At 41.7% G+C, this 25000-nt stretch overlaps 2 protein-coding genes across 6 annotated transcripts in view; one reads left to right on the top strand and one right to left on the bottom strand.

Moving 5' to 3' along the window:
• LOC124001246 (lipopolysaccharide-responsive and beige-like anchor protein) overlaps nucleotides 1–25000 on the bottom strand; it is a 399363-nt gene that overhangs the window by 167450 nt on the left and 206913 nt on the right. For 4 of the 5 annotated variants that reach the window (XM_046307891.1, XM_046307892.1, XM_046307895.1 and 1 more), the window contains exons 38-41: nucleotides 20931–21055; nucleotides 20503–20520; nucleotides 12700–12843; nucleotides 10111–10247 (exon numbers count right to left, since the gene is read on the bottom strand). In XM_046307891.1, the coding sequence (XP_046163847.1) occupies nucleotides 10111–10247; nucleotides 12700–12843; nucleotides 20503–20520; nucleotides 20931–21055 (424 nt within the window). The remainder of the gene's footprint in view (nucleotides 1–10110; nucleotides 10248–12699; nucleotides 12844–20502; nucleotides 20521–20930; nucleotides 21056–25000) is intronic. The other variant, XM_046307893.1, reaches the window with a different exon arrangement.
• Nucleotides 6586–8482, top strand: LOC124001248 (protein mab-21-like 2). Its single transcript, XM_046307896.1, has one exon. The coding sequence runs from the start codon at nucleotides 7003–7005 to the stop codon at nucleotides 8080–8082; it is 1080 nt and encodes a 359-aa protein (XP_046163852.1). The 5' UTR covers nucleotides 6586–7002; the 3' UTR covers nucleotides 8083–8482.

Raw genomic sequence — 25000 nt, 5'->3', positions numbered from 1 at the left:
CAAAGCGGAAGTACACGGAGATGAAACCGAACTCTAGAATCTCTGCAGTTCTGTAGTGTACTCTAACATGATGGATTCTGAAGGAGGCTATCGGAAATGAACTCTGTTTGGCTAAGAGGGATCAACCTTATGGCTCTGAGACTATTTGTTTTCGTTCTGTTCCTACAAATCAGCTGAACCCTAGAAGAAAGTGTGACAAGCCTTAAGAATAAGCAGCCTTACTTCGCTTTTTCGCCAAAAGCGAGCCTTTCCTTGAAAAAAGTCCCTCTAGATCCACACGCTAAGGGAACATCCGTGATAACGTTGAAACGAATAGTGAATGATGAGTCCAAAAGATAATTCATACAAACATTTTGTGTGAATTAAGGAGAGGTCAAAGGATGGGGCCAAAATACACACAAGCGCGTGCACATGTGTACGCACACACACACACTCTGAAACTACAGGACATTGTGATGACTAACTACACCTAATATAACCTCAATAATACCATCCATGCATAGACACTACCTGAACACCAAAAACCCACACAACAAAAACACCATTCTAGCGTTGCATGCGTTGCCCATAATAGGTGCAGTGTTGTGTCACGACAGTGTGAAACCAGTTGAACTCCGGTTCACACAATTTTGCTTCAGTCGCTTATGAAGGCAAGAATTTATTTCCAGATATGTGTATATTGACCCTGTCTGACATTCAAAGTGTATTTACAATTTGTCTTTATAAGTCATACTTACTGTCACCATATATTTCATTAAGCTACAGTTAGCATGTTACTTTACATTTGGACACTTTCACGACTTTGAGTGTGTCCCATCCCAAATGGCACCCTGTTCCCTATATAGTGCACTACTTTTGCCCAAGGTCCATAGGGCTCTGGTCAAAAGTAGTGTACTATGTAGGGAATAGGGTGTCATTTGGGACACACACTTTGGGGCGTGTATCCATCTCTCAGGGCCTGAACTGTGCTTTTGATATTAAACAGTCTTGCAGTCTAAAATAAAAACCCTTAACCGTTCTTTTTTTCTTTCTTAAGCTGCACGCCAAGGGTCTTTGAGTACTATTCCTCCAGTCGGGCATGATTCAGGGGGAAAGAATGTCAAATCTCAACAGTTTTGCATTTTTTAAATCTTCACAGTAAATCAAGTTTGTAAGTAAACCATACATCACACGGTACCTAATGTAACGTTGCCTGTTCGGTTAGAGTTCAAGTATTTGCGCTAGAAACTTCCAAACGAACGTTTGCGTCTATGTGGCTTATCTCGTCTCTTGACAGCGTCAATTCTACTACTGTTCTAGTCCAGATCCAGAACATTGCTAATAACAACAGATAGGAGGTGTATGTTGTAGGTTGACTACAACACTGACATGAATGCCACTCCAACTATAAACCAAAGATAGGAACAGGTTTGATAAAACAGAGATGGTTAATGCAAAATACCAAATATGCAGGATCATGCAAATATTTCCAGATTGCATTTTCTTGAGAAGGGTGTGTGTGTATATATGTATATGTATATATATATATGTGTGTATAGCAGCCTATAGAGGGCATTCAGAAAGTATTCAGACCTCTTTACTTTTTTCCACATTTTGCTGCATTACAGCCTTATTCTAAAATGGATGAAATACATTTTTTTCTCTCATAAATCTACACACAATACCCCATATTGACAAAGCACAAACAGCATTTTTTTAAATGTTTTCAAATTGATTTTTTTTTTTAATAAAGGAAATACCTTATTTACATAAGTATTCAGAACCTTTGTTATGAGACTCCCGAAATTGAGCTCAGGTGCATCCTGTTTCCATTGATAATCCTTGAGCTGTTTCTACAACTTGATTGGAGTCCACCTGTGGTAAATTAAATCGATTGGACATGATTTGGAAAGGTACACACCTGTCTATATAAGGTCCCACAGTTGACAATACATGTCAGAGCAAAAACCAAGTTATGAGGTTAAAGGAATTGTCCGTAGAGATCTGAGACATGATTGTGTCGAAGAACAGATCTGGTGAAGCGCACCAAAACATTTCTTCAGCATTGAAAGTCCCCAAGAACACAGAGGCCCCCGCCGGGCCAAACTGAGCAATCAGGGGAGAAGGGCCTTGGTCAGGGAGGTGACCAAGAACCCAATGGTCACTGTGACAGAGCTCCTCTGTGGGGATGGGGGAACCTTCCAGAAGGACAACCATCTCTGCAGCACTCCACCAAATCAGGCCTTTATGGTAGAGTAGCCAGACAGAAGCCACTATTCAGAAATAGCCAGGACAGCCTGCTTTGAGTTTGCCAAAAAGCACCTAAAGACTCTCAGACCATGACAAAAAAATCTAATCAAATTTGATTTGTCACATGCGCCGAATACAACATGTGTAGACTTTACCGTGAAATGCTTACCTACAAGCCTTTAACCAACGGTGCAGTTCAAGAAGAAGAAAATATTTACCAAGTAGACTAAAACAATAAGAATAATGAGGCTATATACAGGGGGGCACCAGTACCCAGTCAGTGTGCAGGGGTACAGGCTAGTTGAGGTAATCTGTACATGTAGGGGGGGGGCTGAAGTGACTATGGATAGGTAACAAACAGCGAGTGTACAAAAGGGAGGGGGGGGGGGGGGGGGGCAACTTTCTGGTCTGATTAAACCAAGATGTAATTATTTGGCCTGAATGCCAAGCTTCACGTCTGGAGGAAACCTGGCACCATCCCTACGGTGAAGCATGGTGGTGGTGGCAGCATCATGCTGTCATCTGCCTTTTTCTGAAAATAGCTGTGCAGCAACTTTCCCCGTCCAACCTGACAGAGCTTGAAAGGATCTGCAGAAAAGAATGGGAGAAACTCCCCAAATACAGGTGTGTCAACCATGTAGCATCATACCCAAGAAGAGTCAAGGCTGTAATCGCTGCCAAAAGGTGCTTCAACAAAGTTCTGAGTAAAGGGTCTGAATACTTACGTAAATGTCATGTTTCAGATTTTGCACAATAACAAAAACTAAATGTTTTTGCTTTGTCATATTCGGGAATTGTGTGATGAGGGGATAAAAACAAAGTAATCAATTTTAGAATAAGGCTGTAACTGTAAATGTGCACTGTATATGTGTTAACACCAAATACACTCATCATAAGTGAAAATGATCACATAGACTTGAGGTTACATTACTTATCTTGAACCAAGAAATAGCCAATCAAAAAAATCCCTCAATTAAATTCAAATATTCAACAGACACACCCCTTAATTACACTTATATTGTTTTTCAACATCTAGGCTTATAGTTAGTTAATCAAGACCGTGAGTTTTGTGAATCTGTCCCGAGGTCTCCTACTAGGGTTGGGACGATATATGATCAAATTGAATATCGTGATATTTGACATTGAGTAGTAAGTAGTGCAAGACTACTCGATTTGAACTTAACAAATCCAAAACTGTGCAGTTTTCTCAGTTAGGCTGTTTAAATATGTTCAAAATTAAGTCTGAATTAATTAACTAAGCCTTATTGTTTCACAATACAAAGATTATGTAACGTTACTATCATAAATGAGCACAAAAACAGCACAGGCTAGAATGATTTACTCATTAACTGCGCAAAACGATTGTATCAGATATTGCAATATCTTGAGTGGCATATCATAGAAGATGTCTCCCCAAATATCACCCAACCTCATCTCCTACACTACAGTAATCTGTACTCTCTGTAGTGTTCGTAGCTTCATCAACACGAATGGAATCTATGGGACTGACAAGTCCACAGGCATTTGCCATCTTACTGTTTAAAAAACCGAAAGACACTTTATCACTTGGTTTCTGGCAACGTTGTGGCTTATTTCAGTATCCACACTGTATTTTCAGTGGTTGCATTTTCCAGTCTTCAGCTAAACCCAATGCTACAATGAATGTGGTGAGAATGAGAAACTAAAGCTAAATAGAGTACATGAGTATTCCAGGAATGTTTCAGTCCATTAACCTTTGTGTCGTGGTCATGCTGACCAATCTGTGGGAAACATAATGTATATTTGGCGCAAAAAAAACATATTTTCCAAAATGGGAAATAATCGTTGTGTTTTAGTCATACTAAACTACAAAAAAAAGTATTGGCTGTATAAAGCCTGCATAACATTGAGACAATAGTGTTTCAGTCATGTACTAATATTACCATCAATTACATTTAAAAGGTTAGTCTGTCTCTGTTTAAAGTACAAACAATCTGCAAAAGCAGTTTTTCCCCCATATGGCTAAACACATATTAAACTAGCTTCGCTGACTATTGTATGATAACAATATATTTGAAAAGAGAAAATATATACATTTATGCAATAACTTCATAACGTACATAAGAATGCGAAAGAAGGTTTTCATATCATCAATATAGATTTTTGATAAGCCATGTTAACTCCGCGTCATTGGTTCGTTTGGTGCTTTTGCTTAACACCACAACAAGGACCTGGAGATTTTTCCAGCTCCAAATGGCCAAAAGTCGTTGCAATTAAAACACTTATGTCTAATTAGGCCAAAAGCCTCGAGGGATCCCGACATAAAAACGACGTCCACTGGACAGAGAATGTCCAATTGACTCCCTAATGAATTTAATGCCAAAGCTCCTAACAACCTGCGCCTCATTAACTTGAGTAGTCTACAACCGGAGGACGGGCAAAGAAGCTTCAGAGCTGCAGATAGATCAATAGTTTTGCAAACAGGACTTAAGTAGCTTTCATTGAACTGATGCGTTATTTTTTGGGCCATTCTTATGCAGCATCACTGTCTGAGGAGCAGTCTCACACCCCGCCTTCTCCCCGCGCGTCTCGGTGCTGTGCCCGCGAGGAGACGGTGATTGGTTCTTAAGTCATCTAACATGACGTCTGGGGTGATAAGAGGACTTCAATTACGATCCCGGGCCCGCGCGAAGAACCTCTGTCCGTTTATTATTCATCACCGACAAGGTTCACGCGCCGATAAAGCGATGACCAGATTAAAAGTACGTGCATTTTTAGAAAACCATGCACAGCGCACAATGAGAAAGAAAAAGGCGGTTGTTTATGTCTTTAGAGTGATTTAAAAATATAATTGAGCTTCTTGGAAATCAATTACATATTTAAATTGTTGTAATCAGAATGTGAAAAGAGAAACATCAGACCTTTAGTTGTTTTCTGAATTAGGCGTTATGAATGTAACATGCGCTTTATAAAACGACAAGGGCAAATAGGCTGCAATAAAACAGGCCCCAAACATAGTATTGAAGAACTATGGAATACCACGTTTTTAACATAAAGAGTCTTACGATATCAATTAAAATAATAGGCCTGTAGTCTTATTATCGTTCATCACATTTTAGAATGACACGCGTGCTAAAACTTGCTCTGCAGGTGCGTGTAGTCCGCATCCATTCTAGGAGGAATTGTTCTCCGTTCTTAAATTGTGCAATGGCATGAAATGGGTCAAATATGAAAGTAATATTATGTTAATTTAGCCGATAGAATATTAGGGAAATTAGTAGGCCAAATTTGTATGGTAAAACAATAAACCACATTTCTGCGAGGGGAAGGTTGTTGCTCTTAATCCGATATCCGCGGGAAATTACTGGGTGTAATTTTAACTATTCAGGCCTATAATCTACTGGCACGATACACCAAGATGAAATCACTAGCACAAAATGACAAACAAAAAGCATTTCCTTTATGACAAGTGAATATGTTAGAGGTTTGAAATGTGAACAACTTTTAGCCTATTAGACTGGAGAGAAAAAAATACTGAAAATCAGGAAAACATAATGATATGCTATTTTATGAAGAAAAAAAACACAAATATTAGAAATATTGTACACTCACTGAACATTCGATTTATCTCGTTAACCTGATTATCACACACCGTCTTGAAGTCGCAGCCTGGAGACGCGCTTTCTAATAAAATTAGGCTCTTGTTTCTTGACGCACAAATGTCATAAAACATCAGTCAAAAATAGTTTGATATACATAAATTAGCAACTCACAAGAAATATGCAAATGCACGAATAGTCCAATAATGCATACATACAATAACTGTACAGCATTTAAAAAACGTATTGGTTACATTGTCGAAAGCGATTAAAACCTTAGTGCTGATGTTTATAAAGTAGTATCAAGCCTCATTAACTGCCATAGAAAATCAAAAGGGTTCCAAATTGATGCCATTCAGACATGAAGCGAGCCAGTAAATAAACACTTCCCTTGCAAGGTATCCAGCATCACTCAATGCGCAACCTATTCTCCTTCTAAATGTGTCCATTTTATATTGAGCACGTGCATACCTGGGGGGGGGGCGCTAGGTCAAGGCAAAAGAGACACAGCTGTCTTTAAAACGTATTAAATATACTTCGTAGAAAAGAGCACAAAGTGTGTATACGAAAAGGAACCGTTTATCTTCCTATATCTCGACCTGGGAGCAGAGGCTCCGCGCGCAGGATGTTGGAGAGCGAAAGTGTGCCTCTCGTGAAAGAGTGCTTGTCGGAGAGGCCTCTGATTGGCTGGTTGCACTGACAGCTCCGCCGTTGATTGCAGGAGGAGAAGCCCGACCCCTTTCACTCTTCTAGGGGACCATTCATAAACTACACAAGTCCAGCTCGCACAGCTGAGTGTGGACAACAGTGGGACAAGGTAGGAGAATAACACGTAGTTTTCACGTTCAACTGAACGGACAAGGAGAGATGAGTGGTCACGACCAGAGCTTTATCCTTTAGGGTCTGCAAGCGCGAGGACACGGACGGTATTATACTGTACACTGAGCCCACCCCATTCTTGGGCTGCCTACTGCATATGATTTGGACTGATATTTAGTAGCCTATTACGTTGCAACCCTATCGGTATCCTTCCGACATTGTCTGACGTCCATCCGCTGTGTAAGCAAAAAAAGTTTAATTATACCATTTTTCCATTGCTTGGGGAAGAGCGTTTCGCCTCTGGCTTTACCGGTAAGCATTGGATCCGTCAACGTACTGCGACTCGCCGGTGTACAGCCCGGACCTCTGCCCAAACATGATCGCGACGCAGGCAAAGCTGGTCTACCAGCTCAACAAATACTACAGCGAGAGATGCCAAACTCGAAAAGCGGCCATTGCAAAGACTATCAGGGAGGTGTGTAAGGTAGTGTCGGACGTCCTGAAGGAGGTCGAGGTGCAGGAACCCCGGTTCATCTCCTCTCTCAGCGAGATAGAGGCGCGCTTCGAGGGGATGGAGGTCATAGCCCCCAACGAGTTCGAGGTGGTCCTCTACCTCAACCAGATGGGAGTGTTCAACTTTGTTGATGACGGTTCTCTGCCCGGCTGCGCTGTACTGAAGCTAAGCGACGGCCGCAAAAGAAGTATGTCTCTCTGGGTCGAGTTCATAACGGCCTCGGGTTACCTTTCCGCCCGGAAGATCCGCTCAAGGTTTCAGACTCTGGTCGCGCAAGCGGTGGATAAGTGTAGCTACCGTGACGTGGTTAAAATGGTAGCAGATACAAGTGAGGTAAGACTAAGAATCCGGGAGAGATACGTGGTTCAGATCACCCCTGCGTTCAAGTGCACCGGGATCTGGCCTAGGAGCGCTGCCCAGTGGCCCATGCCCCATATCCCCTGGCCTGGTCCGAACCGGGTGGCCGAGGTCAAGGCCGAGGGCTTTAACCTGCTCTCCAAAGAGTGCTACTCGTTGACCGGAAAACAGAGCTCGGCTGAGAGTGATGCCTGGGTCTTGCAGTTCAGCGAGGCCGAGAATAGGCTCCTGATGGCGGGATGCAGGAAAAGATGCCTCTCGGTCCTGAAGACTCTCCGCGACCGTCATCTCGAGCTACCCGGTCAGCCACTCCAGAGCTACCACATGAAGACCCTGCTGCTGTATGAGTGTGAGAAACACCCGAGAGAGACCGACTGGGACGAGTCCTGCCTCGGAGATCGAATCAACGGAATTCTGCTGCAGCTCATCTCCTGTTTGCAGTGCCGCAGATGCCCCCATTATTTCTTACCAAATTTGGACCTGTTTCAGGGGAAGCCGCACTCGGCCCTGGAAGCTGCCGCAAAGCAGACGTGGAGACTGGCGAGGGAAATCCTCACTAATGCAAAAAGTTTGGACAAATTATGAACTGTCGAATTGTCTGATTGTGATACTATTGCTATTTAGGGCCGAGGTGACGTTTTGAGATCACTTCAGAGTGGAGGAAAACGTCATGATCTTGGTTTCACATCCGAGCAATGTGAAACAATTGAGAAATTAAAAACAAGCAAACAAAAAAAAAACTTTTACAACGGAGTGTAATGGGACATTGCCATTCAGAGAGGGAGAACGTGAAGGTACATTAAGCTAAATGTAATACTTTTTTGGTTGTTTTGTTTTAAAATGTTTTCACAAAGTGAATAAATGTTTATTTAAAATTATATGCACAAAATCTTTAAGTGAAAGAATAAAAATGTAGCGTGCCAAGTTCCAATTTTTCATTACGTGACCTTAAACTGAAATGTTAATAAAACTAAAGAAAATGACATTACAACTTGGCCTTGTGTTTGTATACATGTTTTGAGAACTGGCATTGTTTAGTAAGAGTAATAGAAATGTATATTTACTAGATAAAGTGAAATCAATTCCTGTGTGAAAAACAGAATTCAGGATTGTTAAACACATTTACATTCGGTAAATCTTGGGCCTAGATTAATTTGATACAAAATACGAGTTCTGCATGATTATGCATATCAGAGAACATGCATTCATTTTCGTCTTGGAATAATTAATATAGAACACTATAATTTAGTTCAATTTGATGCAAATTGTTTTAACAAAAAAAAACGTCTATTTAGTCGACAGTTTGATGTCGATAGGCTATATGGCTGCAAAAATATCCTATTTAAACACCGGTATGCATGTCTGTTATTACTGTGTATTAACTATTGGGTAGGCTATAATTCAGCGGAGAAATTGCACGGGGATAAAGAGAAACACAACAACCACTTGTAGTAGGCCCATTCACCAGAAAAGACCATTGCTAAATTCAGGTTAATTCATTTGCCCTTTCAATAGGAAAATGTTAACGCACGAAAATCAAAACCTCAAAAGTTTATTAATGAATGTATCTGTTATTATAACTAGATTATGATTATAACTGTTATTGCCAATAACCCTGGGCGCAGACTGCTGGAAAAAAAAGATACACAACTGTCACTCAATGACTAGCCAGGGGAAGTCAGGGCCCATTTCCGAGACCTGATTCATATTGCTTTCGCTACGAGCGACTAAACACCACGCGGGAATATTAGTACAGTAGGCTATCCATTAGTAGCAGCCTATTTGGTTTATCACTGAACTGTTGAATACAAATAGAAAGATGTTTTGAAATGAATATTCATTACTATATAGGTCATAGAGTCATATAGGCTACGTTTCAAAGGTGTCGAATAATAAATTCAAGTCATTTCATGGTTTTTGTTCTCAACAAAACCTACTACAACATAAGTCATTGGCCAACACACTATTCCTGATTCCTGGGCTGTATTTCACGAACAACTGAAAGACCCGAAGGAAGAAGAGCAAGCCTAGTCTTCTCTATGTATCAGGCACATTGTATTATGATGTGCGATAGACTGACTTATTTTTCAAACGTTTGCTTGTGACGCTTCTGCAGGCTCTGAGGCCTTTGTGTATCGAATCTGCAGCGCAGATACACAACTCAGAGAGACGTGATGTTGTCAATGACGTAGCCCACCCAAACCAATGCAATTCAAGCACGAGTGAAGCTATGGCTTAATGTTCACTTTCACTACGCAAATACACACACCACATAACAGCATTTTAGCCTATACGGTTGTTATAATCTCAATTATAGAGATTATTGAGTCTCGATCTACATTTGGATTATTCAATAATTATTTGACCTGATGATGATCGCAGAACTCGAGGCTGCTTACAGTCGTCATGCAATAGCCTAAAGGCTTTTAGTCTACGCATGTTCTTGGTTGGAGTTATTTACTAAATTCTTATAAAGGCTTTACAAAGCAATTAGGCTGCAGAAAAGCATGACTTGGAGGTGCTGGGGTTAGGGAAGGACTGGGAGAAAGATGGTTTTACAAAATGACGGGAGGGCCTGCTTTGGATCAATAGAAGTTAAAGCCCTTCTCTTACCTTTGGATCGATCGTCTTAAAGCTGGCCTCATCTTCATCCACCTCGAAGTAGAGTTCAGACGCAGTGATGGACAGCGTTCCTTTCACCACCACCGCCGGGGCGACCAGCTGAGCGCTAGTGCTCATGTTTACAGGGCCTAGGAGACAGACAGGGCCCAACAACGGCACGGGCCAGAAAGCAAACATTAGCCCGCTTTACAAAAATCTCCCCCTGCCCCTCCTCGAGAAAGCAAGAGTTTTTTCAAAGGGCAACAGCGTGTAAAGGTAAACATATAAACTCAACAAGGGCACGCACTGACTTTGATGGCTCTTTTTGTCTCCGTGAAAATACCATAACTATATAGAGAAGGCCACATATGCATGTTTAATGAGGGAAAACATTTGCTCTAGGCCAGGGCTGCCAACCCTCTTCCTGGAGATCTACCCTACCGTCCTGTGGGTTTTCAGTTCAACCCTAATTTAACACACCGGATTCTACAAATGAGCTGCTCAACCACACCTTAACTAGCTGAATCAGATATGATTCATTGGGATTGGACTGAACCTACAGGACAGTAGATCTCCAGGAAGAGTGTTGGGCATTCCTGCTCAAGGCGATTGGTCGTTTGTATCCGCCTCCGCCTATCTATCAGATGCAAGGTCAAGAAGAAAAATAAATATAATTCTCAATTGTATAATTTCTAGCTTAAAACTGCATGCAAATGACTTGTGTAACTGCAATTTAAATTAAGAATGCAATTTTACATTTCACAATTATTATTAGCATTATTATTAGACCTCATTTCCTTGCTAGATCGAGTTAGATCTAATATTGCGTGTTGATAAGCACTGAAACCAGGATCACCATGATCTGAAAAGTTCCTCTTTAGACTACAGGGAGGGAGAGGTGGTTTGACCCGCTGGGTAAAATAAAATATCAGCATCTGCGTAACCCAAGACAGACCAGCTTTGTCAAAAAATAGAATCAGCTGTCAATCAGGCCCCATTGATTGCGGGCTGGTGCTACGTCTGTTTAATCTCTCATCAATCTTAATTTATGCCAGTATGACAATGAGAAGGCCGCTCGAGGGAGCAACGTGTAAGCTCTTGCAGCTCCTGCCCCGCGCTCCACGTGTGCAGAAGCATTGTATTTGCAGATGTGCTGCGCGGCAGAAAGGGGCTTCAGAGCCCGGTTTGATTTCCCCAAGCACCCACGTCTTTCCGAAACGGATGGCTATGGAATAAACAGATATGTTCATTTGTTGCCATCTCCCCCTCAGCCCTCCGAGCATTGTGAGCATTAGCATGTAATCCGGGCGTGAAATAACATTTTTCAATCACTGCCATGGAGACATTCAATTACACCTGGTGTTGTTCCGACAGACAGCTGCCTGTACTGGGACCCTGCGTCCTGTCTGTCTGTCTAGTCAGAGGAGTAGGAAACCCACATGACAATTTCCACTTCATTTCAGAATCCATGTCACTTTATTATGCATGGAATCTCCCCTTAACCCTATTGTCATCGTGGGCGTTGTGTTTTCATATCATTGCGCTCTGAGTGTATTAGTCTACAGTGGGTGAACAAGTTATATTGGAAAGCCATGATGTGGGGAAATTGAGGATTATATAGGATGCAATCCGATTAGTAACATAACTAATAGGCCCATAGGAGTTCCAGGTATAGGGAGCCACATTTACATCAATATGAGTGTGAGATAATGGATTTAAAGTGGATAAGAAATTGGAAAGCAACGTCATTGTATGTGTTTGAGTTTTGTTAACGGCAAGGCCTACAATCGTTTTGATCTCAGCCTATACTATTTATTCGACATGGATTCAAATTGGAAAACATGCCTATTTCGAGCAATCATAAACAACTAAACACACAGAAAATGTTTAAGGTCCATAGTGATATTCTAAAATGTGAAAATAATACAGTTTAGCTAAAAACCGTGAGCGGTGCACCTATATGCCATGCCCAATCATAAATAGGCACACATGGGATGTATGTGTCAAAATATCGCACTTGTCACGAGTACCAATTTGCGGTTTTCATTTAACATAAAATAAGTCAAAGGTAGGCCCCAAAATATAAATAAACCTCGAGGCCAAAACATTTAGACAAAATGCACAGTTCCCTTCTTCAATTATCGTCTAATTCTCAACGATACAAAAAAAATAATTCGTGTCAAAAGCGAATTATGAATCACACTACGCAAGCGTGTTGGTACCTTTGTACTATAATTTAATTACAAACAAAAATGGGCTTTGCTTTGAGATATTTGAACTTGTAAACAAGCGCCAATAGGACATGTTTGTGTGTGTAATTATCCTCTCCTCCCCCAAAGCCAGAGCACCACAAAACATCATGCGACTCCAGGGGTAATGGGAGGCGCTGGGGAGGTTATCCCCCCTTCTTATCCGTTCGGGAGCCCCGTTATCCTGAATGCGCTCCTCAAAGTACCCGTAGCAGCACCCGCACGCGTTAGCAATGCGTTAGCTATGGAGACGCTTTGGAATGGAGGGGGAGAATTCAACTAACGTGCGTACCCAGCCCCCTCTAGATGATGCGCGCTGGGACATGAAAACGGATGGAGCTGCGTGCGTTACCTGTTAGGTTCTCCAATTCCTTCTCCTCCAAGGATGATAGAGTGTCATCGTCGCCATCCAACAATATCTCACTCTCAGAGTTCTGATTTCCCATCGCGTGACTTCTGATTGACTGTTTGCCTTTGAGGATATCTTCCTCCGGAGCTGAAAGAAGAAAAGCATTTTAAACCGCCATCCAAACGTAATTGTGTTTTTACCAAGTGACCTTTCTGTACAGAGGTTAGTATCCTAAAAATAAACGTTTGAAATATATAGACAACAAATACGCTGCTATTCTGGGCTATGTTTAATGATAGTTTACTATATCACTATATTAATATATTTACTATATTAAAAAGATTACTGAAAATGCAAGGCTATATAATCTATTCATGTTGTAGCATATTTAAATGATCAATAATGCGTACTATGAAAGTAAAGTGAATATTCAAATGTCAATATAAATATTTATTGAGGTGAGTTGTCTATTTTGCCATAAATGTCTTGACGTTTTGCATTGCACTTCAGAATGGATTCGAAATTAAATTGGTCAAAAGTATTTTAAGATTTGACAAAATAGCATGAATAAGTCTGATAAAAATGGAATAATGCTACAATTATGATATAAAGCAATAGTTTATAACTCAAGTGCACATTCAAATGCAACATGGATCTAATGCTAATATGATTCTTAGTACAATGAAAACTCCATGCGAAAAATAACATCAACATAAAGATGCTCAAGCTGATGGTTTTATAAACTAGTTTTGATGTTTCCATGACAGAAAACTGGCAACAATTTTAAGTAGAACTTCATGCAATTTTCATATATTATTGTATAATTTGTCAAGTTATCATAGAGCCATAAACCCAGCTGGAACACTAGCAATGACTCTTGGGAGGCTTCGGGGTTATTGTGAACATAAAAGGTTACGTTAACAAATCGGACTCTCATCTTATAAAGCTATTTTCCAATGGCGCTGTGCCAACGCAGGCTAGCTATACCCACATGGCAACGGGAGTGAGGTTACAATGTCAAAGCGCGACATTGTATCGACTTGTCTTTATTGTATTACCTGAATGGCACTAATCTAATAGTCAAAATCCAACTGTGTAATTTAATTGATACCCAGGCAATAACGTGTATTTCAGTGTATTTCTAATGCAGATATACAACATTGTATGTAAAGTATAAAATGTACTGATAAGAAAATATAAAATGCATTGTTAAAACCCCAATTTGCCTGTGCTGTGCCCTTACAAGTCATCAAAACAAAAAATAATTCTGGTCAAACCCAATATCCAGAAACATGAGCCAAAGATATTACAACAAAGCAAAAGAGCCTCCAAAGCCTACTGCCTTTTTTTTTCTTTTTCTACTTAACATGACTTCAGGTCCAAAAGGATTTAAGAGAAACAGTAATCTGCAAACATTTACAGAACCCTCATCATGCAGGCCCTTGGTGTGTGTGTGTGTGTGTGTGTGTGTGTGTGTGTGTGTGTGTGTGTGTGTGTGTGTGTGTGTGTGTGTGTGTGTGTGTGTGTGTGTGTGTGTGTGTGTGTGTGTGTGTGTGTGTGTGTGTGTGTGTGTGTGTGTGTGTGTGTGTGTGTGTGTGTGTGTGTGTGTGTGTGTGTGTGTGTGTGTGTGTGTGTGTGTGTGTGAAAGACAGACAACATGGTTTCTTTGCACTCCACTCCAAAACCACTGGACAGTGATCCAGTGGCCCCTCAAATCTCTCTGAGCAGCATCACCTGACGGGGTTAGACCCTAAGATAATTAGCATTTTCTCAACATCACAAACTATAATATATGGACTCCAAAACTGCTGAGAGAGAGCAGATAGAGAGCGAGAGAGAGCTGAGAGAGAGCCGAGAGAGAAGAGAGCAGAGAAGAGAGCAGAGAGAGAAAGAGAGCTGAGAGAGAAAGAGAGCTGAGAGAGAAAGAGGGAGAGAGCAGAGATAGAAAGAGAGAGCTAAGAAAGAGAGAAAGAGCGCTGAGAGAAAGAGAGCAGAGTGAGAGACAGGGAGCTGAGAGAGAGAGAGCAGAGTGAGGGACAGGGAGCTGAGACAAAGAGAGCAGAGTGAGAAACAGGGAGCTGAGAGAAAGAGAGCAGAGTGAGAGACAGGGAGCCGAAAGAGAGAGAGAGAGAGAGAGAGCAGAGAGACAGGGAGCCGAGAGAAAGAGAGCAGAGTGAGAGACAGGGAGCTGAGAGAGAGAGAGAGTTTAAGAGAGCTGAGAAATCTCATGTCATGGAAAATATGCAGCTCAATGATATTTAGACTGGTCTTCCTGTAATTAAGTCTCCCCGGAGGATTCTTTAGTTAGCGGCACTGAAATGACTACCAGATCTCTAATACATACCACATGCTACAATAGTATAGTATATTCACACCGTCCAAGTGAACTGACTGGACAGACCGATGGGCCGGGACAACTTTCTCTCACTGACAGGAGTGAGATGAAAAAGGCAGACATGTGTATTTGAACTTCTGTACATTCTGTCATAAACATGCTCACTAAGTCTCACCCTGGGAAGACCACAATACTCAACACACTAGCATATGGATGTGGAAGGGTCTTGGGTTGTGTTTACAACTAAGAAGAAAACACTACTGTGACAACTACTGCTACTATATCATCTTACTAGTTCGCCAATACATGTTACTAATAGGCTGTGAATGATTTACTTGTTAGTCGTGAATAGTATTATCAGAATTGGTCATGTTATATTGTCTGTTGTGTGCAAATACAATTCTACAAACACGGTGCTGCTTTTTGAAACTACTTGGTAAATAAAAATAAACAGCCAGGAGAAGTTAAGAAAATAAAAACTCTATTAGATTATACTTCTGATACATGTATCCCAATATTACATAATGACATAAAATAAAATATAGTATTCTTGAAAACATAATTGATAGGATGTATATTTTTGATATATGATATATGTACAGAGAAGTGTTCTGAAGGCATGTGTGTGTTTATGATCAAATGTGGGAGTGTGTATCAAACAATTAAAATCCATTTAACGCCATTTCAACTTAAAAGTGAAACAACCGAAGCACAGTAAAAACTAAACGGCAGTGAAAAGTTTTAAAAATGCAATGGATATTAGGCTGTGTCTAAATATTCACAGGCTAACACATTCTACATGTCCTTCAGCTGAAACAATGTCTCTGTCAACTGTTGTCTATGTTACTTAGAATTATAAACTGGGTGGTTCGAGCCCTGAATGCTGATTGGCTGAAAGCCGTGGTATATCAGAACGTGTACAACAGGTATGACAAAACATTTATTTTAACTGTTCTAATTACATTGGTAACCAGTTTATAATAGCAATAAGGCACCTCAGGGGTTTGTGATATATGGCCAATATACCACGGCTAAGGGCTGTGTCCAGGCGTTGCGTTGTGCTTAAGAACAGCTGTTAGCCGTGGTATATTGGCCATATACCACACCCCCTAAGGCCTAAATGCTTAAATATGAATTCTTAGTGAGTGTGAATGTCTGGCGTTTTTGTGGATGCATTATAAATCCTGAATTCTGAATAAAACACATACACATTTTATAACATATAACAAGCGACAACACAAATGTTTCTGAAATAAGCCGTAATGCCACAAACAAAACACCCATGTCACCCAAACCATTCATTGAGATGGAACAGGGGCCACACACATGAATAAAACCTGTCTCCATTACACATTCAGGCCCGATTGTTTCTCTAGCCAGAGGTTCAAAATTAAAATGCTACATTCACGCTATGCTAAAGACATGCTACGTTGAGGCCCAGGTCATTTCCCTATTGCCAGAGGTTCAAAATGCTAATTCATATGCTTACATTACTAAAGCTCAAGGCATGCTTGGTCAAGAGCAATTAAATTGTCAGAATTAACAAATGTGTTTTTAACGAGACCATGGCCAGGAGCTGGAGTCATGAGGCGAGTATTGATCTGCTGAACAGAGACATTAGTCTTCAAGTATTTACTCTGCCAGCCACCTCTCCTCCAGCCTCCCTCCACAGCCCTCCCTTCACCCAGGGCAGGACCAAATCAATCCCCAGAAAGGATGTCTCTTTCCAGCCATAAATACATAACTAGCCCCCTCACCGACCCAACCAGCCTGACCGCCACGCGTCTGCAGGCCAACTGGGGCTCTCAGAGTGGAAATGGTCCTCAAGGTTCTTGGCTGGGTATGAATGATCACAGTTGTATAGAATCTAAGGATTGTCCATGGCCTAAATACAGGAATGTTTTCCTCCTACATATCTTACATAAAAAGATGCCATTTAGGAAAGTGTTTACTTATACTTAGTAAAATTCAGAAGTTGTGATGAGTAAGGTAATGGTAACAAACAATGCACTTTTTTTTGCTAAATAAGTTGACAGGAATACAATACTTCTTAAAAATCCCCAAATGTTTTTGTTTTTTAAATTCTCTTACCGGTTAACTATGTCTAATTTCTATTCTTGAGCGTGTTTTCATGACTTGAAAAGTGTTGCCATCACTCTTGTAGCTGGAAATAAATTTTAAATGCCGACGTGATCATGCAGTAAATGTTTTGTTTGGGGAAAGAGGAGGGTTTTCTCTCTATTTTCCCTGTTTCTTGGGATCAGAATAATTACAGCCAGATATGACCTCTGTTCCCTGTTTGAAAACTCACGACTGCACTCTCGCCTTGCGCTCCACTTCCGTTACAAATGTCGGGTCGATGAAAACAACAAGAAAGGTTACCTCAGAAAATGGACGCCGCAGTCAGGCCTCAAGTCAAAGAGATATTTGAATGATATGTTCTTTCCCCCAAATGCAGCAGGGTAGCGTGTGTGTGTGTGTGTGTGCATACGCAACTAACAGGACAATACTCTGTAGAGGTATTACCAAGACTGGCTGGTGGCTATTTTTTACGACAGTAGTGACTTTGAAAACAAAACACACCCTATATGTCAGAATATGTCCCCCCTATGTTGTTGAATATATCCAGAGCATGTTTTATATTGACTTACTGATGATGCCCCCTACTAGAGCAGTGAGTCAGTGATGGAGAGGGGAGAACAATTACAAGTCACCAACTGACGCTTCAACGATCATCTGCCTTTGTAATCAGTTCTTCATTGCACTAAAATTGTAAGATGGCGCCAACGGACGTGGCCTTGTGTCGAGCTCCTACTCAACATTCATTGTTGAGAGCATGTCAGCAAGCATCACTGTTTACACCTGCTGTATCCTGTGTTCGTGACCAAATCAACTCTGATGATTTGAAACGATCTAACAAAGGGATGAAGGGAAAGAGAATGAGAGAAAAGTAAAAAGAGAATTAGGGAGACACACAAAGAGAAAAGAGAGAAAGATAGAGAAGAGAAAAACCTAGAGAGAGCGAGAGAAAGAGAAAGAAAGAAATAGAGAGAAAGAAACAAAGAAATAGAGATAAAGTAACAGAGAGAGAAAGAGAGTATCAGAGTAACAGAGAGAACGACCAGTGGTCCTCAAGTCCCTCCACCCTCCAGCTGCATCTCCACACCACAGACATTACGCCCGGTCCCCGCCGGGCCCACGAGGATGCTGGGATTGCCAGACGCTTATTGCTTTTAGATCACATTCTTATTGGCTTCTGTCACGGCGGCCGTTTGTCAAGAGGACTGATGTCACCTTTTGGGGGGGGACTACCTCCATCCCTGTGACATATTGGAGACATTTTCGGGCCAGAAACAGGCCGTTATTGTGGAGTGCAATAGGTTAAGCCGGTAAAAACCAACAGGCCTAGACAGGCACGGCCCTGATCACTAACCCTGGTGTGACTGGGAATACGGTCTTTAGTGTCTTAGCAGAAACTAGGGATTAGGCTCTACTCTGGGGACTCCTGCTCCTACTTGGCCAATGAATGTGGTAGATGACTAAAACCTTTCTTCACACTGTGCCGACCAGAACCGTACTGTGCTGGGTCGGACATTCCCTTTTCACGTTGTATATTCCAGCATGGTTGCAGCAACCAGGCCAGCCCAGCACAGCCTGGCTTAGTGGTGTGAAAATAGTAGTATACGTCACTCCCTAGTTAATATCCAAGATATGCAGGATAACGTTTTAGCAGAAACTAGGGATTAGGGCCTACTCCGGGGAAAACGTCCCTCCTACTCGAACGCTAGAGAACATGTGTCCAACGGCCAATGTGGTTAATGGATTCTACGTTTCCTCCAACCTAGTTATCGCTAAGAATGAGACTGTGACTATGCAACTGTTGGTTCACTTTGGTTTAGTTGTCCTCATAGGAAGTTCAACAGAAATCGGGGTTTAACACTTTACATAAACGCCTTAAAAACAGAATCTGCACCTGTTATTTTTAAAGCAAGTCCAGGGAAACGAAAGGATCAATTGAATCTCAATTCTAGTCCTGGTGGTAAAAGGTAATCAATACTGTTGGTTTTATCGATACTTCTGTCTTCTAGGTAATACAACGGTATTGATGTCACCGTTTCCTTTTAAACAGAACACGATCCTCGACTTGCTTTTACCACATGGTACTGTTGAGATATTGGTCAAGAGCAACCAAGCTAGTTCGGGTTTCTCTCTGCAACACACACAAACAAGACGTACTGTGTAATTAATAGTCCTGATATTTCCAAAATGATTAATTACACCTAAACTAATTAGCCCTCATATAATATTCACCTTCAAAGAAACACCTACTTATTCCCGTGAAAGTTAATGTATCATTGTTTGCTGACCTTAAGCCAATTAAGATTTGACATCATAAAGAGGCAGGTTTGTTAAATGGGCATCAACACCATTGGTCCTCCTCACCTGGCTCTCTTTATGAACATAATAACATCTCTGAGCTGATCAAACTGAACGCATGTGATTCTGGCATTATAGCTTCAGTGTTCTTTTGTTCATCAAATCAAGTACAAGTCATCCCCTGAGATGGTGGACATTTTGTGCATGATGCCATGATTGGGAATTTAAAGCAGGGAAAATAACATGGAACAAAGGTAGTTGAGGTGGGATACCGACTGGGATTCAAGTGATTTATATTCATATCATTGTACAGCTACAATACTTACCTACCTAGCCTAAATCAACATTCCCCCCATTTACATTTGTGAGCACATTTTTATTTTAATTGCTGCTATACTTGGTGTCAAATCAAATCAAATTTTATTTGTCACATACACATGGTTAGAAGATGTTAATGCGAGTGTAGCGAAATGCTTGTGTTTCTAGTTCCGACAATGCAGTAATAACCAACGAGTAATCTAACAATTCCACAACTACTACCTTATAGACACAAGTTCAAAGGGATAAAGAATAAGTACATAAAGATATGATGGTACAGAACGGCATAGGCAAGATACAGTAGATGGTATCGAGTACAGTATATACATATGAGATGAGTAATGTAGGGTATGTAAACATAAAGTGGCATAGTTTAAAGTGGCTAGTGATACATGTATTACATAAAGATGGCAAGATGCAGTTGATGGTATAGAGTACAGTATATACCTATACATATGAGATGAGTAATGTAGGGTATGTACACATTATATTAAGTGGCAGTGTTTAGTGGCTTGTGATACATTTTTTACATCAATTCCCATTATTAAAGTGGCTGGAGTTGAGTCAGTATGTTGGCAGCAGCCACTCAATGTTAGTGGCGGCTGTTTAACATTGAATGAAACATTCAAGAGAAAAATGAAAATGGAAAGAACGGAAGATCCCAACTGCTGCCTTCTATCAATAAGTCAAATGATAATGCATCATGGGAAAATGGGGAGAAGCCCAACCAAAGGGCTTGGTGCTTAGGAGTCAGGGAGTCTTGACATTTTACTTACCATTAATGCCAGGCACCACTGTCATGCAAGAGGAAAGAAAAGGAAACAAACACATTTCACATTGCTACCAATGAAGGTTCATGCCAACTCAGACATTAAATAACTGAAAGGGGAGAAATTCTAAGTAAAAGTTTGGGGATCCAGGAAGGGACAGGATGTGAGTGTGTGAGGGCCTATTGGAACACAGCGTACTAACATAGCTAACACTAATGGGGAGGCAGGTTAGGCAGTTAACTGTGTGAACTATTTAATTCAAATGAGGGTGTGCTTTTTCTTTTTTTTTTACTGTTTCTTGTGGTACAATAAAACACTTATGGCAACTGTAGTGCTAATTTTTATTGCCGTGGACCTGCTGTCACAGGCGTGCACAGACTCACGGAGGGTGTGAGCAAAGGACGCTGGGTGTTGAGCGAGGAGGGCTGACTGACCGTGTTCGGCTGCAGTTTTGAGCGTGGCCTTTGAGTGAGTGGATCCGAAGGGGTTCCTGACGAAGCGCCGGCGCCGCCTCAAGTCGTCCTCCCAGTAGTCGAGGCGCCAGAACTCCCGAGGACGGCTGCAGGGGAACAGAGGTAGCACATGTGTTAGCAATTACAGAACAGCGTGGTGGTAGCCTATAGCCCCAATCACAGTGTAGAGTAGCGAGGCCAGCAGCAGCATAAAGACGGCCTTGTTTTGCTATACTGGGTGTCTTCTTTTTTCCCCCAACACCACAACAAATAGAACACAGTAGATAGACCACCTAAAACCCTGACCTTCAAAATAACAATATTTTCTCTCTCTCTCGTGAAACGAGCACTAAATACATTATGGTGGAATGAGCAGCTGACAGAGTGATCAGTTTCCCCCACACTCCGATGTGCTCCCATTCCAGGCTCATTTGGGACCCAGCAGGGCACCTCAGCTCTAGCCTCTCTACCCGGGTAGCAGGAGAATGCCCGGGCTGGTCCCAAAACGCCATTACAAAAACAGGGAAGCGGGAGAGGGGGATGGCATTACCAATATTAATCAATGTCCACAGGCCTCTGTCATTTTTCTTCCCAATTTGCACCTCCTTTACCCAGGCCTGGTCAGTAGTAAATCATTCAGACTAAAGTTCTGTCCCAAATAGCACCCTATTCCCTATGGGCCCTGGTCAAAAGTAATGCACTAAATAAGGAACAGGATGCCATTTTGGACACATACCCAATCTCAGGGATTTGGAAAGTGTTAACTTTTAATGAAGAGTCACAACCATCGCACAGCATTGTGTTGTGTTCATACAGGCAATAAAATATTAAAACTAAAAAAGGGATTTAATTTCAATTATATATATTTTTTAAAATATTAATTACTTTTGTTTAGGCACATCACACACAGCATAAGGAGGAAATACATTTCTTCCCAACATTAGTGGTGTTTTTTTCCCACCCACCCCTATTGATAAAATCTTGCCTAATCTAAATAACTAATTTACTGCTCGAGAAGAAATAGCTGGTAATTTGTCAAACTAAATTAAGCCAAACGTGTTCCATACTGCGCGTATTATGAGGGAATGTTTTCAGCATTTAGAAATGAAAACACAAGGGAAGAACACAACATAATCTCTCTAACTCAGTAGGCCAGACAATTCCCTTCACCTATGAGCTGGGTTCACACATTCAATTTACTATTAATGCACTGAGAAAAACAAGTGGTCTAAGACATGTGCAAGTGTGTATTTGGGTTATTCTTAAGGTTGCATTAGGGTTGGTGTATGGCCTCAGCCTCGAAACAGATCCCAGTGTACTGATTTATAGAAGCATGGTGAGATAGAAATCTGGAAACCCAAGGTGCTGCGTCAGAAGGTGCTGCGTCAGAAGGTGCTGCGTCAGAAGGTGCTGCGTCAGAAGGTGCTGCGTCAGAAGGTGCTGCGTCAGAAGAGTGAAGTATTCGTGCGCAACGATTTTGAGTCTCATGGGTCTGAATACTTATGTAAATAAGCTATTTGTTTTTTTAGTATGCCTAAAAACCTGTTTTTGCTTTGCCATTATGGGTATTGTGTGTAGATTGACGAGGGGGAAACTACAATTTAATCAATTTTAGAATAAGGCTGTAACGCGTGGAAAAAGTCAAGGGGTCTGAATAGTTTCTGAATGCGCTGTAAGGCAGTACGTCCGTGGTGCTACGGGAGAAGTGTTCAGGTGTAAACAGGGCCTATTCCACCTGGCTATATAAATCAGGACGAGGGCACCAAGTAGCAGCCTCTAGACAGACAGCTCTTTTATCTCCTGATATTTCACTGGCTGTCTGCATATACAGTATGTTAAACCAACAACGTACCAAAACGTATCAAAATGAAGGGGTTCGCAGAGTTAAAAAATTAAAAAATGTCTAAATAGCAAGAGAACATAATCCACATGAGAACGGTGAGGGGAAGAGGAAACGCTGTAGGGAAAAGAGGAAACAATAGCACAACACTGGAACATACAGTCAAACACATTTATAGCTTGAACACCAAATGAGTGTTGACATCAGACCTTGGCGAGGTGGAGTGACATGTGTGTATCAGTGTCAGCAGAGGTACAAGGGAGAACCAGAACCCTCTGTGTGTGTGTGTGTGTGTGTGTGTGTGTGTGTGTGTGTGTGTGTGTGTGTGTGTGTGTGTGTGTGTGTGTGTGTGTGTGTGTGTGTGTGTGTGTGTGTGTGTGTGTGTGTGTGTGTGTGTGTGTGTGTGTGTGTGTGTGTGTGTGTGTGTGTGTGTGTGTGTGTGTGTGTGCATGGTTATGCATTAGGGCTGGGAATTTCCAGGACCTCACCAAACGACATTATCACGATACTTAGGTGCCAATCAGATATGTATTACAATTCTATATGGCGATTTTATTCCGATTTGATGTTCCAAACCTAATGCTCACAATGTCTGCTGCAGAGAGACGAGAGAGAGAGCCATGAGAACACGAGTCTTGATCAGTCAGGAAAATAAAAGTGCTGAAAACATCTTGGCTCCCCATTTAAAAAGAAGATGGAGAACAAGCTATGAGGGGAAAATCCTGGAATTTTGGAGCAGGTACAGCCAACTAGCACTAGCACATTGTGATACTGTCAAAACAATACCATACATCGTCAAAAATAATATCCCGATATGTAACTATTGATTCCCCCCCATCACTATTACGCATGTGTGAGTGAGTGTACTTGTGTGTCTGCACGTCCATGTGTGTGTGTGTGTGTGTGTGTGTGTGTGTGTGTGTGTGTGTGTGTGTGTGTGTGTGTGTGTGTGTGTGTGTGTGTGTGTGTGTGTGTGTGTGTGTGTGTGTGTGTGTGTGTGTGTGTGTATATTGGAGCTAGTTTGTTTGATCTGGTCTTGACTGCTGCTGTAGCTGCTCCAGTCAGGAGCCCGGGGCTCCCCACAAAGCTTCAGGCCAACACCAATGACTACACAGGGCCTCTAAAAGGGGAGGGGCTTTACACAAGAAAATAAATACAATTTCGAGCCAGGTGCTTTAAGTTGTTCTATGAAAGCCATTAATTACTTTATCTATCTGAACGAATGAAAAATAAATCCTTCTCTTTCTATCTTCATATCCCTCTGTTGTTCCCTATCGCCCTCTCTCTCTTTTTATATCTCGCTCTCTCAGCCTCTGGGCTTTTCTGGAGAGAAATAGAGGAAGAAACTGTCTTCAGCTCCCGTGTTTGTGTAAAGCCGAGGCAGTTTATAAGAGGCGCATGGGGGAATAGCAGACAGCACAACTATTAAATATTTTACAGGCAAACATTATAAAGCACATAAGCAAAGAGATGTCAAGGATCTCTCATTAAAAATGTATTTCGCTACTAAGGAGCTTGAAGACGTGATGAGGAAACGGTGGAAGAGAAGAAGGGAAGGAGGAGGGATGGAGTAGTAGGTGGAGAGGACGTGTCTCTCTGGTGTTCAGAGGAAATGAAACAGAAACACAGGGCAGAAACTAGGTCCCACAATATAATAACGCTCCTGTTTGTTGAGGGATCAGTGTGAACGTGGGTGTGAGGATACACACGAGTTGTCGAGGGCTCAGTGTGAACGTGGGTGTGAGGATACACACGAGTTGTCGAGGGCTCAGTGTGAACGTGGGTGTGAGGATACACACGAGTTGTCGAGGGCTCAGTGTGAACGTGGGTGTGAGGATACACACGAGTTGTTGAGGGCTCAGTGTGAACGTGGGTGTGAGGATACACACGAGTTGTTGAGGGCTCAGTGTGAACGTGGGTGTGAGGATACACACGAGTTGTTGAGGGCTCAGTGTGAACGTGGGTGTGAGGATACACACGAGTTGTTGAGGGCTCAGTGTGAACGTGGGTGTGAGGATACACACGAGTTGTTGAGGGCTCAGTGTGAACGTGGGTGTGAGGATACACACAAGTTGTTGAGGGCTCAGTGTGAACGTGGGTGTGAGGATACACACGAGTTGTTGAGGGCTCAGTGTGAACGTGGGTGTGAGGATACACACGAGTTGTTGAGGGCTCAGTGTGAACGTGGGTGTGAGGATACACACGAGTTGTT

This window comes from Oncorhynchus gorbuscha, linkage group LG17, assembly GCF_021184085.1.
Source record: "Oncorhynchus gorbuscha isolate QuinsamMale2020 ecotype Even-year linkage group LG17, OgorEven_v1.0, whole genome shotgun sequence".
Lineage (NCBI taxonomy): Eukaryota > Metazoa > Chordata > Actinopteri > Salmoniformes > Salmonidae > Oncorhynchus > Oncorhynchus gorbuscha.
This window is presented reverse-complemented; position numbering and strand designations above follow the sequence as displayed.

Excerpts from the sequence above, each read along its gene's own strand:
- LOC124001248 (XM_046307896.1), top strand. The coding sequence starts at position 7,003 with ATGATCGCGACGCAGGCAAAGCTGGTCTACCAGCTCAACAAATACTAC.